Raw genomic sequence first — 20,678 nt, 5'->3', positions numbered from 1 at the left:
ACCCTACATTTGATATTCAAATTCCTGTATTCAAATTCCACACATTTACTCACAGAGTGCTTTGCCAGGTGAACTGAAGTAGGAGTTGCAGCTATCCTGTTTAACAGGCTGCAGTCTGACAGGAGAACTCAGTTGCAGGGAGACATTTCTTCAAGGGTCTCTAGCTGTCAACACCGCCGCGCTCAGCCAGCACAAAGCAGCTCACGACACTGTATGGTGATTGACAGCCAGATATGAACATCACCCTGCTCCGGGAGGCTGTCTGCAGGTTTGGTCACACTCACTGGCTCATTTCTGACCGTAGATCACTATCAGAAAGTAGCATATTTGTTTGTTTCTGTCTGTAGGTTAAACTCATTAGCTTGTATAGAAAATTTTAATTGTAGATGTTGTTTTACATTGTAATGACAGCACCAGCGCTGCAGAGCGCACCACTGCAGTTCACGCATCCCACGGGTCCCTCAGGAAAGGGGTGGGGGTTGGCAGGGGAGGGAGGCAGAGCCAAGACAAAGACAAGAAAGTGGACAGCAACCGTTGAAGTAAATACATCTGCTTAGGGCAGAACTGGACAGATCACCACTTCTGCTCAAGAGACGCCCTCTGTCCTTCACAGGAGCTCCCTACCTAAAGGGAACAAGTGTGTATTCTCACATAGTGCCACTCACTCTTTCCAGCAGCCCGCGTGCCTGGTGAACCCCCTTGTCCGCTAATCACAGGCGGTACCGTTCATCAGGTGCATTCATCCCGCAGCAGCACCAAGAGGCTGCCGGGCATTACGCTGGCAGCACAAACAGACGATCAGGAACACGGAGGGGCCCAGCAGGCTGCAGCAGTCCGTGGGTGTCCCAGTGCTGACTCCCGGCGCATTTTGCTTACCATCTGGGCTCTTGGGAACGCTGAGACACCTTCATTTCTCTTACTGAGGAGTGTGCCTCAAGCTGGAAAAAAAAAACAACACAATGTGAAATGCAAAGACTGTTTTTCCAATAAATTAAATCTCTGTTGCACTTGACTCCCGCTGCGGCTCCCTCCCCCCCGAGAAGGCAAGGTCTGGCCAGCTGCACAAAGTCCAGGCAGCCCCGGGGAAAACAATGGGATCTTTTTCTAGCCAGAACGAGCCTTCCCGTTCACCCTTCTAACCATGGCTCGGAGGACACCCCCAGTGTGTCTGCAGGGGAGAGGAGTCTGTTGGCATAGCAACAGTACACCCTAACTCTCTGCTAATGAACAGGGATAAAATGTTTTGTTCTCATTAGGAAAAATACAGACACATTCCTGATTGGTGAGTAATGTCTCTGCCTCTGGGAGATTAGCTCAGAGCTGTGCAGCCTGAAACAGCCTCAATTCAGCCCACTGCCATGCTTCCCTTCAACAGCCATTCTCCAAGGACCGCACGCCTCTCAAGGGCAAGCCTACAGAGCCTTCTGTACACTTTGCCTTCGGGCCGAGACAGCTCAAGGCAGGAATAATGAGAGGAGGCTTGACAGGAGCAATGGGAACGCACACAATGGGAACACACCCCTCCGTCCCCAAAGCCAGCGCTCGCTGGTGCGTTCGCTGCACCTGGGTCCCAAGCTACCGCCAAGAGCTTCTCTTTGTGCTTCCCCCCAGGGCTGCCTCGCACGGGGATCCCACATCTCCCGCTGCGGGGGGAGCAAAGGACAGAGCACAGAGCTGCAGCGCAGAGCGCAGCCGCCACTACATGCCTGGGTGTGGGCAGCTGAACAAGGGCTGCTGCCTACCAGGGTTTATTAGGATTCCGGTGTCAACAATCAGTAAGATCCAGCAGGAGGAATCTCTGCGCTTGGGTGTTTGCAGAATATCTGCGTGGACGCTTCTCATTGCTCACGTTTGTACCTAGGTGCCGAATCCCAAAGCCTTTGCCCCGCACAGACAACGCTGCTCCCCAGAGCCTCTGCCCTGCAGATACTGGGGCCCGCACAGCTCGCCCAAGGACCGCGGCTTCTGCAAAGAGGATCCGGGGTGGGAGCTGAGCCAGGCAGCCAACACACAGACAAAAACCCAGCCTCCAACAGCACATCTGCCACACTACATGGCACTGCCTGGTCTGCACAGCACCCAGCAGAACTCAGCTCCAAGCACACAGCTCATCTTTCCTTCACGCTGCTGCTGAGCCCCACTCGCTCGCACTGATGTGCTTTGCCTTGGGCTCAGCGGTTGGTGAGAATAGGGACTGCACCCTTCGTCCTTGGGGAGGACTTCGGAGCATTTCCAGGGGCTGAACGGGTGCCCCGAGATGCTCCTGCCCCTGTGGAGGAACTGGTGCTGGTTGGGGGGCACCGTAGGCAGAGCTGTGCCCAGCTCTGTGTCAGCGCCCTCCTGCTCCCCCAGCACCACTGAGGGGGGGCTGGGGTGTGAGGGAGCTGCAGTATGCGCTCCTTGCTCACGTTAGCTCCTTTCCCTGACCCCTCAAGCTCTCCCTGGCCTTCCCTGCTCCTCAGGGCTTCAAAGAGCTCAAAATGGCGTGACATAAGGCGGGGTGAGGATCAGGGACGAAGGGCCCTGCTACCATACGCCTCCGAGAAACTTGAACACCCTGTAGGAAACAACTCTGCTGGGATTCGATTGCAACCTCACATCCAGCTGAGGAATAATTTATTTCAGTTGCCTAGGCAGGGATCTGGCTGCCTGCAAGCCCCCTCTGTCTGCCCGAAGGGGGGCAATAAATCCACCATCTCACCCGGGGGACAGCAGCCGAGCGGCGACAGCGCCGGCCCTGCCCTGCAGCCCTGCTCCCTCCCGGCCCAGCGTGGGGCTGAAGGGGCCGGGTGCTGCCTCTCAGCCTCCGCCACTGGCAGGGTCCCCCCCCGCCGGCCCCGTCCCCGGCCGTGGGAATGGAGCTGGAGCTCGGCACCCCGAGGTGGGCTCACCCCCAGCCGCCAGCAGTGCTTAACTCCCTCCGTGCTGGCGGGCAGCGCTCCCCAGAGCCGGTGGCTGCCTCGCTGCTGGCTCCATCATCTCCAGGACTGTCCCCATTCCGCTCCCGCAGCCGCCACATCCCCCTCAATGCCAGCCCCTGGGGTCTGGACAAGCTGGGGTGTGAGGAGAGCCAAGGCACAGCTTGTAAGGCGTTTGTGTCCTTTCACGCCACACAGAAGCCCTGGGGAGCAGCCCTCACTCCTCTGGTCAGGCCTGGGCCTCAGCCGTCCCCCGGCGTGTCAGGAGTTAAGTTCGCATTTCCATTCTCCTGACCCGCACCAACGCCGGCTGAATATCGAGCTATTCTTTGCAGCCTGATAAAGCATGAGAAAGCTGAAGGCCTCACACACTCCTCCTTTCACAGCTTGGCCGCCTGCCCGCGAGCTGTCACTCCCTGGCACCCGGGGGCAGGGGGAGCGGAGGAGGCCGAGCCGCAGCCAGCTGTGGTGAATCACGGCCCGACCCTGCTCCCCGGGGAGCCGCATCCTGCCCGCGGACCCTGGGCATGCTGCTGTCTTTCATGGAAGCCATCCTGCCTGACAGGGGGTCCCATGGCCACAGCCACGGTGCCCAGTGGCTCCCAGCAAGAGCCCAGTGCGAGCATGGCTCTGCCCAGCAGCTGGGTGGGAGCCTGCCCGCAGCACTGCTGTGCCTGGTCTGGTGCTGGCTGCTGGTCTGCATGACAGGGAAATTCCAGAGAAAGGCTCAGGAACAAGATCTGGTTTGAAGGACAGTATTTACCCATCCATGCACCACTCATGCAATATTCATTTTGGGTACTGATTCCCACTGCAGCCCCTTCCTAGCCCCCTTCTCCCCCTCACTACCATATCTAACCCAATAACCATGTCTGATCTGAGCTGCTCCAACCACCACCGACACCCACTCTTGTTTATTTTGAGGGGTTCCACCATCATGGATTTCACCCTCCATTTCCCCCTCCATTCTAACACACGGCACCAGAAGGAAACACACCCAGATCTCAGGGTCAGGAGTCCCAGACAAGAAAGCAGCTGGGACGGCACAGGAGCACCAAGGCCATCGCGTGCCTGCCTTGTGCTAGGGGCACATCTTTGGAGAGCGAAGCCTCTGCAAGGTAAAGACATCAGCTGCTGGCTTTCTAAGGAAGGGATGTTCATAAACTCAGCCCCTTGGACCATCAGCTTGAGCACGAACTACCACGTGGCACAGGGGATACTTCCCCTCACCCATTTGTCTCCTGCGGAGACGGGTGCTCAGTGCACAGCAGGCACAGCCTCTGCCAGATAACATGCTACATATGGCTAGCTTTATCCCTTATGAGACATTTATGGCATGTTGTAAGGTTTCTGTTGCACTTTACACATCTGCACCAGAAAGCATCTCTTCCACAGCACCTGCAGCTACACTGCCAGCATACTGAAAAGATTAACACATGGAGCATCCCTAAGTTAGCAAGTTCTGGAAGTCTGGTTACCCCTCGTGAAAAGCAAATGAAAACCCTCCCTGGCCATACAGACACACAGACTATTGAGCTGCAGGAACGCTAACCTGTCCAGCATCGCCCTCCTCTGCCACAAGGATCTCTAAATGCAAAGCTTAATAGAAACAGTTAACACCCCGAGCCCGGCTCGGAGCCATCTGAGCTCTCTATGTAATATAATCCCGTTAATAACGCCCAGAATAGCACTCAGGAGTCCTGGCACAAACTAAGACCTCACTGTACCGAGCGTTGTGTAGATAGCTGTAGCGGTGCCGTTTTCTCTTCTGTAAAATTACTGAGCACCGTACATGGGAACCAACCATAACCCGTATTTTACAGAAGTTAGGACACAGGAGAGCAATGTATACTTTTCAGATGTCTTTTTCTGGCAGCTAAATCAAGCGAGCGGCCGGGGGGAGGGAGGCAGGAACACTGAGGTTACTCTCTCCCCACAGCAGCCAGGCAAAAGCCCAGTTCAGCCAAAGCTCACTGAGGCTCTTTATGTTCCCGGCCAGGGACAGAGGTCACTTGTAGAAGACTGAACCAGGGCTGGTACGAGACTGCCTGCTACGCACGCAGGCACAAGAACCCAAGCCGTACCCATCTCTGTTCTTTTGGGAGCCCATCCCAATGCTGCTCGCAGTGCCTTCGCTAAAAACACGCCTTTTAGCTCCAAACTGAAGTTTGCTTTGAATTCCTCACGGTCTGAGGAAAGGAAACCCATACACAGGCTCTGTGAAGAAAGTAATTACTTCTTTGTGTTAGCCAAAACATTTAGGCACATTCTTTTGACTCAGATTTTGGGATAATTTCCGACAGTAAGTACAGATTAGGTCCATCTTTGAGCTGATCTTCCTGTGGTCCTCTTGAGGTTCACACCGTGCAGCGGGTGCCGCAGCCTGCACGCACTTCCCAAGCATCCAGAAGTCACAGCTCCGCAATTCATTGACTTTAAGAGGCACCAGGTCACACTGTCTGGCCTTCAGCTGATCACAGTTCACGAGCTTTCTGCACATTTCTGGCTTGGGGACTGCGTGTGTTGGAAGTGAATAGAGTCTAGATGCCTTCTGGCAAGATGCCTGAGGCAAAGGCCTCAAGAGAGAAATCTACCATTTCCCAGGCTGATACAAACGGGCAGGCATCCCCTCGCTTCAACTTTTATTCCGTGTTTGTGAAAAGGCCGAGGGAGCTGGCAATTGCGAGGGGGAATGGAAGAGCTGCAGGCTCCAAGACAGTTGCAAGCAGCATGCTCTAACATCTCACAAGAGGAAACAGAAGCAGGTAGCTGAGTACTTAAAAAAAAAGAGTCCTCTGCAGAAACAGGGTAAATACCACTGCAGAGAAATCTCTTAATACAAGTCGCTCCTTCCGATCTGCACTAACCTGAATGCCGCCCCGAGGCAGCGAGAGAAAACACTGCGCCGTGGTGAGCAGGAAGGGGCTATGTACAGGCACGAGCAGGAAGAGCTGTGTTTGAAGAAGGACATTCTCTCGGCTAAAAAAAGCAGGGTTCTCTGCACTGTTTTGCCTTTCCCCTGCTGTTTTCCCAGCAGAGAGCAATCCCACCAGAGCCTGTCCCGCCCCAGGACGGGGCTCCCCAAGGGCTGCTCAAAGGGAAAGGGACAGAGCCAAAAGGGCCCTAAAAATGATCCTGCAAAGGCACCAGTGCCAGCATGTTCTCCTGAGATCAACAGGACAAGAGGAGAGGCAGGAAGAGAAACTTTGACAAAGCTGTTTCTTAAACCAGCTTTACAGGAATACAGTGGAACAGGGTAGGGCCATGCGCGAGGGGAGACTGAACAAGTTAATAGCTAACCAGCAAAACTGCCACGAGAGACCACAAGCTAGGAGACATTTCAGCGAGAAACACCCAGTCTAAAACTGCCCTCCACAGCCCAACTGGGAGCCGCTGCTGCCTCTGCTCTTGCTGCACCATTGCAATGTGATCACAACTACAGCACTATCATTGCCCCCTGAAATGCCTGTTTCTCTAAGAGGAGCTCATACCCAAACTAACCACCTTTTCCCATTTTAAGTGCCGTGATCGATGAGGATCTGAGAGTCTGGTTTCTGGCCTTGGCACTGAAAGTAACTGCTGGGAAAAATGTTAGCAGAGATTTCTGCCGCAACACTGGGGAGCAGAGTCTTCCAGCTTCTTGAAAAGGTAGCACGTACCAGGACAACCCCGTACAGAGGTGCAGCAACAGCAGAAGTGGAAGTCCTGCTGCCGGGGTGGACATTCCCTGCGCTGTCGGTGGGGGAAAGGGTGAAGCTAGCTGCTGCTTTACCTGTAGTCACTCAGGAGACAAGCCACCGAGACTTACAAAAATTCCACTGCTTTCATGTAGAGCAGTTTCCAGGAAGATTTTTCATTAGGATATTCTTGGCTGTTGGTTGAATAACTTCTTTGTTCCAGAATACAGATTTTTTTAAAAAGGGGGGGGGAAGCCTCCCTACTATTGCTTTGCCATTCAAGACATTGTCATTGTCACCTTTCACATGTGTAAGCATAAGAGACAGCAGCAGCTGAGCTGCGGTAATTAGGAAGGAGAGATGTGCAGGCCTCGTCTCACATCTTTCTATTAAGATGCAGTTTACACTTTGGCAGGTTTTTCAGTCCCCAATGAAAAGGTGCCATCTTCATCTGCTCCAGCAAACCATCTTCATTTCAGGACTCTTCAAATAGTTCTGGAAAAAGCAGTGCTGCCTCCCCTCACCCTGCTCGGTCAGGCCAAAATGCAGCCACAAAACCATTAGTCCTCTTATCTCCAGGAACATAGGAATACTGGCTCTAGACCTGTTTCCATGACACCTACTTCAAAAAGTTTCCCATTTTATTCAAGTGTCTACTGAATTAAAACTTACACTGCTCTCTCCACTTGCAGCAGGGAAGCTGAGAAGGATGGGACCGAGCTCATTTAATTCTATTCACAAGCTCCCTTCCTGAGGAAAGCCAATAACTTTCGGAGAGTCTCTGCAGACTTTGCTCCACCGCTTTGCACGCTGAAGAATGGCTGGTTGGTAATCCTCTTTTCACTCAGTGAGCACAGACCCAAAGGTTTTCATCCCTGTGAGCTCAGAAATTTCCATTTCCATTTAAGAGAGACATTTTCCTGGCAGTTCTCAAAAGATGCATTTGTAAAATAGGAAACAACCTCAAGGAATGCTAAAGCAAAGGAAGAAAGCTGTACGTGGAAAGTCTTTCTACCTCAGCTAGGAAAGGAAATTCCTTCCCAGCACTGATGCCCCATAAACACAGCCTACTCTGCAACTACCAAATACCGGCTCAACACAAAGTGACTGGCTGCCCACCCTGCCTTGTGCAAACACCCAACAGTTTCCTCAGTATTGCTTTCAGATCAGCTGGGGTAGCAGCCACGAAAAATCACAGAAGAAAGTTCAGACACATACTTGGGTGCATATGCCAGACAAGAAAGGAAAATATGGGGTGTAGGGTGGCTGGGACAAATTATGGAGAGGCGAGGGTATTCCAATGAACTCACTACAGAATACACGCTTGCATCGGTGGTTTTTAAACTTGTGGCTTGCAGACTTTGGTTGTCTGTAAAGGTAATTAAAAAAGCAAATCCATTGCCATATCTCTAATGGAAAATGTTTAGAAGTCTGTGAACCCAAAGAGGTTGAAACTTTCTTCTTTCAAGTGCAAAACATTCAGATGGCCCACAGCCAAGTCCCAGAAAAAAGCCCTAGTCAGTAACTCAGGAATGCCAGCTCTTAACACAAACCAAAAGCACACAAACCCTCCGGTCGGGCAATTCAGTGTCATCTCCCACCAAAAAACTCACTTAAAATTGCACTCTTAAAATTCCAGCTATCATCCACCTCCTTGACTCTGCGCCAGGGAAGCCTAACTGGAGCTCCCTAAAGCCGTCAGCTGAGCGAGCCATTTTTCTTACCTTGCTTTGGGGAATTCCTGCTTCGCGTCTGTGTAAAGAGAAACGAGAAGGCTTCACGCCGCTCCGGGCAGGATCCCTTCCATCACTCCCAGCTCCTTAGCAGAGGCATTCCTGAGGCGCACTGTGCCCTAATAAATCAACACAGCCGCCCCAGGTTTCCCCGGCAGCTGGGGTTCTGCAGGAAAGGCAAACATCTCCCCAGCTAAAGCAAACAGGGCTGCAGAGCCCCTGCTGAGCACATGGCTACTGTCAGAAGAGGGACGGCGCGAGAAGGTGGAGATCAGAAGGCATCTGGCTGACAAAAGCCAATCCAGCTCGGGGGCGGAAGATGGCCATGGTTCTGGCCCTGACCTAGGCATTCCTCTGACCAGGGATGTGCTTGCCAAAACGTTTTATCGGAGCAAAAACACCGAACTTCGCTTTCAGAGCAATGCCCATCCTGCTCCTGACGTGCACGGTAGTTTTGCCTTTAAGAAGAGCAGTTACTTTAGCATTTAGGATCCTCATGTAACAGATCCTGCACAAATACAGAACAAAAATAGCCCCGTCTTAAACAACTTATAGCTTAATTCTAAAATAAACGAAGACAAAGGAAATGGTACTGATCAGTATGGCCAGCAGTTAGCTCAGCAGAACAAGGACGCTGCTGTTTGCAGGGGCAAGGGAGGTGGGATTTTTTCTTTTTTTTTTTCCTCTTTTTTTTAAACTATTTAACAGAAAAGACCCAATGAAGGATTTTCGAAAAGAATAATTAGGTGGGTTGGCATACATTTATGAGCCAACCATCTCTCTCCCAGAGAAACCAAAACAGTATTTTTCAAAAGCAGCGCGAGGAAACAACGGGGGCTAGTGTTACCAGACAAACAGCAGACAGAGTCCAACTTCCAGCACCAAAGGTTGCTGGATTGCATGCGAACAACGAGATGGGCTGCTCAAATACCTCTTTTTTAGTTGCTTTTGGTGAGTAAGGAAAGGGAGTAGCCAAGGCAGGGCTGAGACAGCGAAACTAAAAGAAAAGCAGGCACAAACCCACCAATACCTTTAAAACAAACCCCGTTTACTAAAACAAAGGCATCTTCTCCAAACACCCGCTGACAGCTGGGGTAAATATCCGCATTTCAACGCCTCCCACTCCCAGCCAGGGCCTCCCCGCAGGGGGTTTCCAGGCCAGCCCCAGCACACCGAGGGGCGGTGGGAGCACAGGGTAAGTGCCAAAAAAAACCCCATGGGTCAGGCCTGAGCTACACAACACACCCAGGTCTTCAGCTACCACAGCATCAACTAGCCGGCCTCCCCTCCGAGCCCAGTTTAAGGTGTATTTTCACCCCATGGGGAACCACCAGCTCCCAGCCTACGGGCAACTGCTTCCTTTAAGGGAAACCAGCTTATCCTACGTGTGGTTAATTGAGGGAGAGATGTGTATGTGCGCTGAGACACACGGCAGGCAGCGGTGGGGCGGGACATGGCGCGACCATCTCGCTGCTCTAGGCCCTGAGCTTATTCTGACCTTTTGGTTAAAGATCCTGCGATGAGGCACTGCTCAGCCCCAAGCCTGATCAGACGTCTGGGGAAAAAACAGAGAGCAAGGCATTGCACGTGAGTGACCAGAGCCACGGTATGATCTGGATATTCCCACCCACCTGCATGGCCCCCAAAAAGCAAAGTTCTTCAGTGCAAACATTGGCGGCGGCGATATGAAACCAACGTGTTAATTAGCAGCCTGCAGTCCGGCGCAGGACGGAGATTGCTGATGTTGGCTATTATACAGGCAGTCAGAGGCCAAACAGAACAAGTGCCACATTAGTTAACCCATTCAGAACAAAGTTAATAATTGGCTAATTGCAGGTTCCTGGAACGGACAGACCAAGGTCTGGTTTTTAAACCTCTTTTCTGAGAGGTATCTTAGCATACACTTGGTGCAGCAAGGTCTCCACCACACACACACCTCTGCTCTTTCTTAACATTCAGTCTCAATTTCGATGGTCAGCTTAAATTCAGGGAAATTCACTAGCTTGCATTACCTGAAGGATCAGACTACATGAACTCAATGACTTAACTGCCTTTAACAAACTATAAATTAGTTTTCAGCCTGTAAACAATCACAAGTTATTACGAAAGAATCGTAGACTAAACTACAATGTTTATCAGATTTACTTGTATGAGATTTTTGACATTCAACACAGGAGATTAATGAAAGAAAGCAACTAAAATGGCTTAAGTGCAGCTGGAATTTAACAGCGCTCCTTGATGCAGATGGTGGTGCGTATACCAAATGCTTAATAAAAACTGTACTTTCACAGAAAGCTTACAATCAGTAAAGCAAGCACCGCAAGATAGGTTAGGTGGAGAGATAAGCCTAACAGTCAGAAATACCGTGAGGAGCATCAGGAGGATTTTAACCTCGGGATGCTGAAGTGCAAACCTTGAGCTAACACTCCTGCCAGGAGCCAGGCTCTTCACATGCAGGACGTACCAGTCCCACTGCATAAAGCGCTGGGACGCAAGGTTGGGGAGTTAAGAAACAGGGATGAGGGACGCAGCTGCGTTAGCCTTGAGGTTATCCTGAAGCACAGAACAGAAATCGCTGCCACAGGACCGGTCTGAGCCGTGTCATTCAAGGTTAAGGCCAGTCCACACGAGGCGCACGCCGTCCTGCTGTACCACCTGCGTCCCCACAACACCCATGAGCTCACTGCCGTGCTAGTAGCGTGCTCCAATGGCTCCATCATTCTTTCTGGCAACAAGGCCAGGCTAATTTCTCATTTGTTTGCCTTCTGCCACGAGCCATTAATTTCTTCTCTGCTGGATTAAAGAGCAGTTCCTCGGAGTCAGTTATGCACGTGCTTTAAGCAAGTCACCTCTCGATAGGTTTTGGCAACCAACAGATGAGTCCCATCGGGTCCGTCACTACAAGGCACCTTCCTTGGCTCTTGAATAACTTGGGACTTTCCCCCCCCCCCTATTCAAAATACCAGTGTGATTGTCACCTCCACCCCCTGCCGTCTTCTTCACAGCCACTGCTTTGGTGAAACACAGCCGGGGAGCGCTCAGCATCGCCGGCACACCGAGGCCCCTGCTTGCCTGTATCAAATGGATGTTATTTCACTAAACCCGTTTTGCAGCATAACGGAGGAGCTACAGAAATCACAGACTGCAAAGATTGTATCAGTGAGCTAACAGTCAATTAGCTGAGCGTAAGGAGAACACGTCTTTCTTAGACACCATGTAAGCATTTCTCCAAAAGCTCTAAGGAAAATTTCACCACCCAATCCCCATTCTGCCAAACACTTATGTACTATTCAGGATCTTCGAGCGAGAAAATACCAACAGACCCATCGTTTCCAGCCACGGTTCTGAATTCGCCATCAGCATTTTCTGCTTCTCTACTGAACCAACACTAGCAGCGGCTTTAGATTTATTTTCAGAAAACCGACAAAGTCCCGCACAACACAGAGTACAGTGCTAATGCTCGCTGAGGACACCCCCAGGAATATTTCCCTTTTTGACACATCCCCAGTAACCCATGATTTCAGAGGCATCAGCCTTTTTTTTTTTTCTTTAAATAATCATGAGGCACGCTGTTGATGTTGGCACAGATCAATTATTTAAACCATTGTACGGCTCCAAGTCAAACACCTTCAGAAGCACATTACACGAATGCAGTCACCTGCTGCCGTGTTCTCACCTGGCTCTTTCCAGCCGCTCTTTCTGATAATTAACACAACCCTCTGTATGTATCAGAAACAGTAACTACCCCTCATGAATCTCCCCAGAGACACGAGCTACTCGAGATCACTGCACAAAAAGCATCAAGCCTTTGTGGATGTCAGCCAACGCCCTCCCCGACCTCCACGCCACGAGGACTTAGCACCCTTGCTGCTGCTGTTCCAGCAGAAAACAGACATGCGAACCCTTCTGTTTTTCCCATTCCCATTTATTAAACGAACAGATGCCCATTGAATTTCCACCTCCAAGCAGCATTCCCACTTAGCGACCGCCCTCGTGTTGTGCTGCGTGCCCAACGTGCTTCCGAGCTGGAACGGAGCACGTGGCAGGGCGCTTACGCCCTGGGTGCTGGCAGGACCACGGCTGAGCTCTGGGTGCTGGCCGGCGGGGCAGCACAAAGGGCTGTGCCCCTTACACCTCTCCGAATAAAACATCTCTGAGGCAACAGTGAGACACGTGGCTTTTATCAGCCCTTAACTCGGTATTTTCAAAGCAAGAAACAGACTTACTGCTGTGAACACCCCAGCCCAGCCACAGGGAACGCCAGCAGCTGGTGCCTGCCAGGGACGCTGTCCTCCCGCACGGGATCCCCGGCATCGCTCCTCGTCGCAGGAACACGCAGCCTATGGAAAGCTGGTGGCAGGGAAGGCTACCCATCGGTTTTCACGGCAGAAAATCTGCCTGCGTTTATGCATGACTGCTCAAGCGAACCGTGCGACCGCTTTTGTTGCTCTCAGTGATCTATTCTTTCAGTGGAAACGCCGGGAGGAAGCCGTGCTGGGACTGGGCAGGGAAAAAGCCCCGCGGACACAGTGAATGGGACAGAAAATTCCCCTGCAATTTCGGTAAGGTTATTTGCAACGATGCTCCGCGTTGACTGTTCTAGCAGCTTTTTGGGACACCTTCACACATCAAAGCCCAAGCCACACCACGGTAGTCATTGTGACTAAAGCTACTTTAGAAATTGATTAGACTATTGATTTTCTCATAGTTTAGATAGAGACAAAGTGACCTTTACATCCCACAAAAAAACAAAGGGAATTAACACATGTACACAATGAACCTCCATTTCAAACAAATTGTTTTGCTCCCTCAGAAGACAAGTTCTGTAACACTTTTTTCTTGCCTTGCAGGTCCCAAAAGAACAATTCTCCTTCCCCCACCTCAGCTTTCTGCCCCAAGCAGGCCAAAAGGACAACATATTTCAAGCATATACAGAAGACCAGCCTGAAGACAAACACAAGACAGATCTATAGGCCTACAGGTCACTAGGTGATAAGGAAATCAGTACTGATTTGTACATTATCAGTTCTACCTCAGTCTTACCCGCAGGTAACGTGGTATCACAGAGGACAGTGCCTGCTGCAGAGATAACAGCTTCATAAGCACAGAAAGTTTAAGACTTTCTCCATTGCAAAAAAAGTTTTTCAAAACGTATTCTTCATCACAGAGTGCAGTAACAAGGATGCTTTGTGTGTTTCTACTGGCTGAAATCATTTCCCTCGTGAATAACTGCATGCATGTGATTTCTACCTGCTTACAACAAAGCACGCTGCATTTTGGGCTGAGTTCCACTGTTGGGACTTGCACCTCCTGGCGCTTCCCGCACGGTGCCCTTGGGGCTGCAGTCCCGGAGCTGGATGGCCAGGTGTCGGTTGTGTTTCGACAACCCAGCAGTCTCCGGAGAACACAGAGCGCTGTAATAATTACCGCAGCACCCATTAGGATTACCCTGTGTTGACAGCACTAGGAGGGAGGTAATCAGATGCATACCCAATGGCTTCCAAAACTTCAGGAGGCAACAGAGGCAAAGGAAGAGGATGCAACCTCAGAACCACAAGTGGGTAGTTCTCCTGCAATAGCTTTGCCCAGTGCAGCAGCATCCCGGGGCTCGCACGCTGCTGCTAACCACCCGCACCAGACAGCGATGCAAACCTTCGATCAGCGGCACAACATCAAACCACGTTGCTACTTAACCAGAAACCTCCACGTTTCTTGGGGCCGCACGAGCAGAATGCCAGCATACAAGATCCCCCAGCAGGAAGCCCACCATCGTCATTATCTGGAAGGTAAATGCTATTTGGATGTTATTTGTCTGTAGCTAATGAGTTTGGCATTCATTAATCCAGTGCAAGAGCTGTTGCGATAGATGGTCTGTGGTGGTAGGATGCTGGGGATGGATTTGAATGGTTGACCCAAAGTAACATAAACCTGCAATACAGCCATCAGCTCGCCGACATTTTCCACTCTTTACAACCTTTATTCAGAGACTTCAGCAAAGACAGCTCTCCACAGTGCAGGAAAGCCCAGTTATGGAACAAGAGTTACAGAACGGGGGTCTTTCCTGGGCCGTTAAGGAAAGCTTCGCCATGCCACATCCCGACATTGGTACTGCAGTGAAACACAAGTCACCTGCAAAGCCTCTGCGTGCCATGGATAGACAGCACATTTACAAGGTTCAAGTATCCAGAACACAGCACTGTCACTGCAGCACACAGGAGCAGTTTAACGTACAGCAAGCAAGAAAGCGTGACTGTCAGCACCCCTCCAGGAGCCTGCCGAGCTCCTCGCTGCGGTTCCTGACACGGGCTTTCACCCCACTGGCAGATGAGTTGTGCTGAGAAGGAAGGGGCCGCAGTGACTCGGGCACTACGAGGACAGAGACTTGACTGTCCCAGGCCCAGAGGAAGCCCGACAGGCTAAAGCAGCTCTTTCATCTGCTCCAGGGCAGCTGCTGCCACAGCCACCCTGCCGGCACACGCCGCCCCTGCTCCCCATCCCTGGGGCCGCGGGGAGCTGCCTTCATGGGGGTGCAGGGAAGGAGAAGCTTGCCCTGCTGCTCCTCATTCAGCAGCTCTGCACAGTCACAGTCACTGGAAGCAGAGCACAGCCAGGAGCTCTGGCACCGGGACGCTGGCTCCAAGAAGGAGCCCGGCACGCAGTGTCCCTGGGGGACCTGCCTGCCCTCTTGCCAACTCAAGTTTCGCCCGCACTGCCGAGAGGACAAGCTGGTAAGAGGTACCCAGGGCTGTTTTGTAATTGCACACACTCCTCTGTAGGCTGTCACAACAAGAACTTTCTCTGGTTAGGTATCCTCAAAAGAAAGGAAAAGTCTTTATCAAGAAACAAGCAAACGGTAAGAGAGTTGGTGCCACTCGTTACAGTGAAAGCAGCCCCACGGAAATCACAGACATGCAAGGAAAACACACCTCACCTGTAGCCAGGAGAAAGCTGCGCTGACATGCAGGACAAAAGCAAAAAGTCCTTGTGATCTTTGCCTTAAATCTCTCTTAACAGTGTCAGGCTGAAATGAAGCCAAGATGCATCTCAGCTAAGCTAAGGATATAAATTCACAAACAGCTTAGTCTCCCTAGGTCCTTCAGCATTTCTGCAGTCTCATTTCAGCAATTTCTCTCAAAATGCTAAATTACCTAAAAAGAGCTGGTGAATAAACAGGGCCCCTGGTTACGGCTCCTCTGTTTCCCACAGCGGCACGCACCGCTCCCATACAATTAATTCCGCCGCACGCCTGTTTTACCATTCTGTCGGGCAGAATCAATCAGTAATGGACTGCAATCTGTATGCAGGAAGTCGAACAGCATGCAAATGGGGATCAAAACATTGACTGTGGGATTCAGAAGCCCGGGAACTGTTTTTGCACTTCAGTTCTCCAGCACACACAATTTTTGGCTATGCTAAGAGGCAGGAGACAGCACAGGATAAGTGAGAAAAGCTGACGGCTCTGGTGTGGGGAGGGCAGCAGGCGATGCCAGAAGAGTTACTGAACCGTCCCCGTATGAAAATTCACTCTTAGGTAATTCACAAGCAGAACTGCTCTCTCCAGCACTTCCGGGGGTAAGCCTGGTACAAAAAACATTGTGATTAAAGCTGAAAGCATTAAAGAGAGTTGTTTCAAGGCCATTAACCCCAAGCCACTCAAAACCCTACACCACCTTCAGCAAGAAGGTCATTTCTGACAAGGTGCGGCCTGGCAGGTACAGGAGCATCTCCAAGGCCCTTGCTCCTGCACCTCCAATTCCTGTCTGAAGGACTTGCAGCTGAGCACAGAGCCCCCACGGAGCTCTGTCAGGAGCGTATTCTCCTGCATTTGCTTGGCCAATGGTCCTCAGAGGCTGGCGCTTCTTTACAGAAATTAGAGCCCAGAGACTCCTCACACAGAGGATGGGGATGGCCACGGTAAGCAACAGAGGGATTTTGAGAGCACAAGTTCTCCAGGAGCCAGGGCCAGAGGGGGGATCTGGCTGCGTTCCCGTTTACGGTGACTCCACGCTGAGAGCACGGAGGTCACAAAGTGCAAACCAGCGTGGGACAGGAGAGCGTTGGGAAGAGACTTTGAAACAAAAATCATTTTGGAATTGGCAGAGATCTTAAGCTGGAACTGCTACTTCTACATAGTAATTTTCAGAAAGATTACAGCAGGGTAAGACGTCAAATATACCCACCCTATTTATAGCATTACATGCAATTTAGCCAGGAAGCTAGTTCCATCAGCACAGACAAACGCCTGAACACAGCCAGCTTCCCCACCCGCACGGCGCCAGGCACGACTGCCCTCCTGCACGGCCGAGCTGCGGGGAAGGACGGGACCCAGGACAGACCGTGATCTGCTCCTGACAGCTCCAGCAGCCGTTTGAGTCCCGTCACTGCACCTCAGCTGTCAGGCACCGCTACGTTACGCTGAGATAAGCCGACACACTTGTTCACCCAAACCCTACAGCTCCAAAGGCAGCACTGCCTTCGGATTCAGAATGAAGGAAAACTGCACGAGAATGAACAGCAATGGCTTGAAATGCTCTGGACCTGCAGATACTCTCACTAGAGGCAAATCCTTTTGGTTAAAGATATTAATCCCAATGGCTTGCCCCAAACTTTAGGTGGGCACCTGGAGCGAGCGGTCGCACAGCTCCCAGCCCCTGGTCCCCAGCACCGAAGCAGCTCAGCCAAGCCACCGCCGCCACAAAGTCCCCACACCTATGGCCCCAGCCTTAAAAACACCCCGTGACACGGACAAAAGACCTTCCACATGAGATAGGACGGGAACAGAGACAAGCTCCAAGATAAAACGGTAACACCCAGACACTTCAGGCGATGAACTATCATTTTCTAAATGAGAACAGCTATGGGGCTGAGAGGGTTTTGAAAGCAGAAGCCCTGGCGCAGAGCAGAGGCTGTGGAAGCTCAGCCCACAGCTCCGTGCTGTTCCACAGCTAAACTTCAAAGCCAAAAGCAACGCGAAAACTCGCTCATTTGCCAGGCGCAGAAGAAGTGCTCTTTACAGTACTTGCAGTGTTTATACTGCAAGCAAATAACGAAAGTTCACATGCAATTAAAATCTGGCATCTGGGAATTTCCTTAGGATCCGTATCATTTGAGGATTCATCTCACATTTTTACCGACTTTTAAAATCTTCCTACCAGATCATGCTAACACAAAAGCTCTTTGTGCTTCATTTTCCAACCCCCTTTTCTTTTTTTTTCGGGGGTGGCAGACAGGATTTGAAAGTGAAATCCTAACCTTAAAAGCAGGCTATTAAAAAAAAAAAAAACACCAATTAAAGTGATTCAGTATTATAATGATTTTAATTTGTGCCAAATGGAAGAAGAAACAATCCGCCTAAACTGATACGATTTGTTTTTTTTGCCTTTTTTCCATAGGCCTCGGGAGGCAGTGCTGACTTGTAGTTAACGAAAGGGAGACCTAAATTGCTTCCTGCAACCTCAGAAATAACTCAGATGTCTTAGTTAACACTTGGCTAAAAATATATATATATTAGCAGCGAAAACAAGTCCTCTGCGTGTATTACTTCAGCAGCCGGGGAGAAGCAGCGCGTTGAGGAGACGGCGCCAAGCCCCGCGGTCCTCCATCACCAGAGCGCGTGTCGGCACAGGCCGCAACGTCCCGCTCAGGGCTGCCGCTCCTCAGCGGCCGCACGTCCCGGGTATCGCCGTGGCACACTCGGTCGTAGCACAAAAGCCAATCTCCTGTGTGGTTCTGGAGGGAGAGCGCACCCTGAAATCCCCGCGGGTGGTGTTTGGGGGCTCCCCAGGTGTGGGATGGTGAGGGGAAGGCAGGATGGTGAGGGGAAGGCGGGCCGCTTGGCTCGCACCATGGCACCACCTCTGCAGCCCTCGAGATCGCGGCTTCCCAGCCCAACCCAGCTGCCTGACAGAACAACCCCGTCCCGTCATGAGGCCTGCACACGTCTCAGACGCTTGCCCCTGAGAATAGTGTACAGGTGCTTCCTAAGAATCCCCCGCCAGCACCAAGACCAGAATGGCCAAGGCTCAGAGAACACTGCTGTGGAGACATCACCACAACCACCAGACCAGCGCTGACTGAAACGGCAGGACAAGGTAACGACACCAGCACAAGGAGAGACCAGCAGGCACGTTCCCACAAAGGCAAAAGCAGCAAGAGATGAATCCACCCAACAATCCCTGCAGTCAGACACTCGAGAGAGCCGCAGGCAAGTGAACCCCAAACCCAGGGCTCCAACAGGGCACGGGGACGTTTCGCTGAAGATGCAGGTCAGTGAGAGGCACCTGTCCAAGCCCTGCTTCCCTGCTTAGCTCCTGTCTAGAGGGCTAATTCCTCCCAGAAAGCAGGCAGGCTCATGTCTCCTCTGCCTGCTACCAGCCTGCAAGTTGGGATGGATCAAAGCCCTATCATCTTCCTCCAGGATGCCCTCAGACAAGGCTGGGAGGGTTCGGCTCAGAACTTGGCCGCCACAGCCAATTTGAAGTTTTTCTTGGGAAAAACCCGAGAGCTACAAACAAAACAAAACCAAAAAAATAACAGATGGATGGGCTGCCAGGGAGGAGGAGAAACTGAAGTCCTGAGGGGTTTGCTTTGAGAAGCAGGAAGGACTTGGACATAGGGGAAGATGACAGAATAAAAATAACGCGAATCTCGCTGGTTCAGAGGTAGGGCTTTTACAACGGAAAATACCAAGCCGTTGTGGGAGGTGGCTGCTTCACCTCCCTCTGAACCTCCTCTCATCAAGTCACAGCGAAGCATAAAGCATTTCAACTCCTGGAGAGGACACCGTGCCTGCCCGCTGCTAACTGAGCCTCCCCAGGAAGCCGGCGGCAGCGCTGGCAGACTGCAAGCAGGAACACTTTCCTCCCGCAGCCGCACAGAGCTGGATAGCACCCGCCACGCAGGCAACCCGCGTGGGTGCCGCTTTGTTCACAGCACACTGCTCCGGCCAGCAGCCTCTCCCCAGGCACACGGGGCCACAATTGGCAGCAGCAGCAACCTCCTGGGCTCGCTCAGTCCTTGCGGTCCCTGCCGACGCCGCCAGGAAAGCCAAAGCGTGCCAGCAGCCACAGCACTTGCACGAACGACCCTGCCTAGCACAAAGACCAGCACCAAGCGAAGGCAGCAGCTCAGTGCACTCCTCTTCCCTCTGCTCTTATCTGAGACCAACCCACGGTCCTGCTGGGAACACCTCGCCGCTGGTGGGCACGCACCTGAGCTGTCAGCAGATGAGGGCAGAAATGCTCTTTTCCGAAAAGCGAGCCGGGTCTAGGTGCCCGAACTCCTCGCAGCACTTAACGTGGGAGAAAGCAGAGATTAGAGCGTCAACTGCTGACAGTCTGCACCCACCTTGCTCAAGAGAGTTATGCCGGTAATTTTAATCTTATTAGATATTGTTAATCGCATTACTAACCTAACCCTTTTCACATGTCGGAAAAAATTTAAAGAGAAAATTCCATATGTGACCACGCTATACGGTTTTCTAGCCAAATCTCCGTTCCGGGCAAGTCCCCGGCGTGCAGAGCCCAGAGGGGCTCCAGGCAGGTGAGGATGAGCGCGGAAGAAGCCTGCCCAGCACCACGCCGCCCTGGCCGGGTTTCCTGCCGGGCTGCTCCTCTGGCCACAGCTTGCCTCGCTGCTTCTCCTGGGATTCTGCTGGAGGTCCCCAGCCAAAGCAACCCCGTTAACGCTGCCGCAAACCGAGCACGGAATCGCACAGACCACCTCCGTCAGCGGGACGCCAGCCTCCCCCGAGGCCGCACAGAGCGGCTCAGCACAACCCCGAGCAGCGGCTTCGGCCCGGATCGGTGCGAACGCCCCCGCCTCCCAGCCACCAACACGCCCCGGGACACAAGGCGGGCGCCGGGCTCGTCCCTTCTGCGTTTCGGCCCTCACACGGGGCTCCCGCAGGCTCCGTGCAAACAGCGAGTGCAGGAACGAGCAAATCACGGCCGGCACCCGCCTCGTAGGGCGCACACCACCGGCTCGGTAAAACACCGAGCCCGCCGGCTCGCGGCCCCTTTCTCTCGTAGGGGCGCTCCGAGCCGGCTGCCCCGACCCCCCCCGACCCGGAGCAGCCCCGCGGCACGCTCCCACCGGCGGGGGCGGCTCCCGGCGGGGCCCCGTGCTCCCGGTGCTGCTCCCGGTTCACCGGGGGGGGAAAACCGGGGCGCGGGCGGCCACCCGTTACGGCGGTGTGTGCGGCGGGAGGATGCCGGGGGGGGCTCCGTGCCCCCACCCCCGGTACCCCCCGATACTCCCCGGTGACCCCGGTATCCCCCGGTGCCCCCCTCCCGGTTCCGCGCCCCCGCCCGGCCGCGCCCATCCCCCGCGCCGAGACAAAGCGCGGCCCC

At 52.6% G+C, this 20,678-nt stretch overlaps 2 protein-coding genes across 6 annotated transcripts in view; one reads left to right on the top strand and one right to left on the bottom strand.

Moving 5' to 3' along the window:
* Window positions 1-20,678, bottom strand: part of PLXNB1 (plexin B1) — a 76,190-nt gene that overhangs the window by 55,289 nt on the left and 223 nt on the right. For 2 of the 5 annotated variants that reach the window (XM_083796099.1, XM_083796100.1), the window contains exon 2: window positions 877-938. The gene's annotated coding sequence lies outside the window, so the exon portion shown is untranslated. Of the gene's footprint in view, window positions 1-665; window positions 939-8,319; window positions 9,737-20,678 lie in introns of those variants that run through there. The other 3 variants (XM_083796096.1, XM_083796098.1, XM_083796097.1) reach the window with 3 other exon arrangements.
* Window positions 12,562-20,677, top strand: LOC310880425 (uncharacterized protein). The gene is made up of 2 exons (XM_083796225.1): window positions 12,562-19,696; window positions 19,812-20,677. The coding sequence occupies exons 1-2, from the start codon at window positions 19,554-19,556 to the stop codon at window positions 20,590-20,592; spliced, it is 924 nt and encodes a 307-aa protein (XP_083652351.1). The 5' UTR covers window positions 12,562-19,553; the 3' UTR covers window positions 20,593-20,677.

The sequence above is a fragment of the Anser anser genome (assembly GCF_964211835.1).
Source record: "Anser anser genome assembly, chromosome: 12".
In the NCBI taxonomy this organism is placed as follows: domain Eukaryota; kingdom Metazoa; phylum Chordata; class Aves; order Anseriformes; family Anatidae; genus Anser; species Anser anser.
This window is presented reverse-complemented; position numbering and strand designations above follow the sequence as displayed.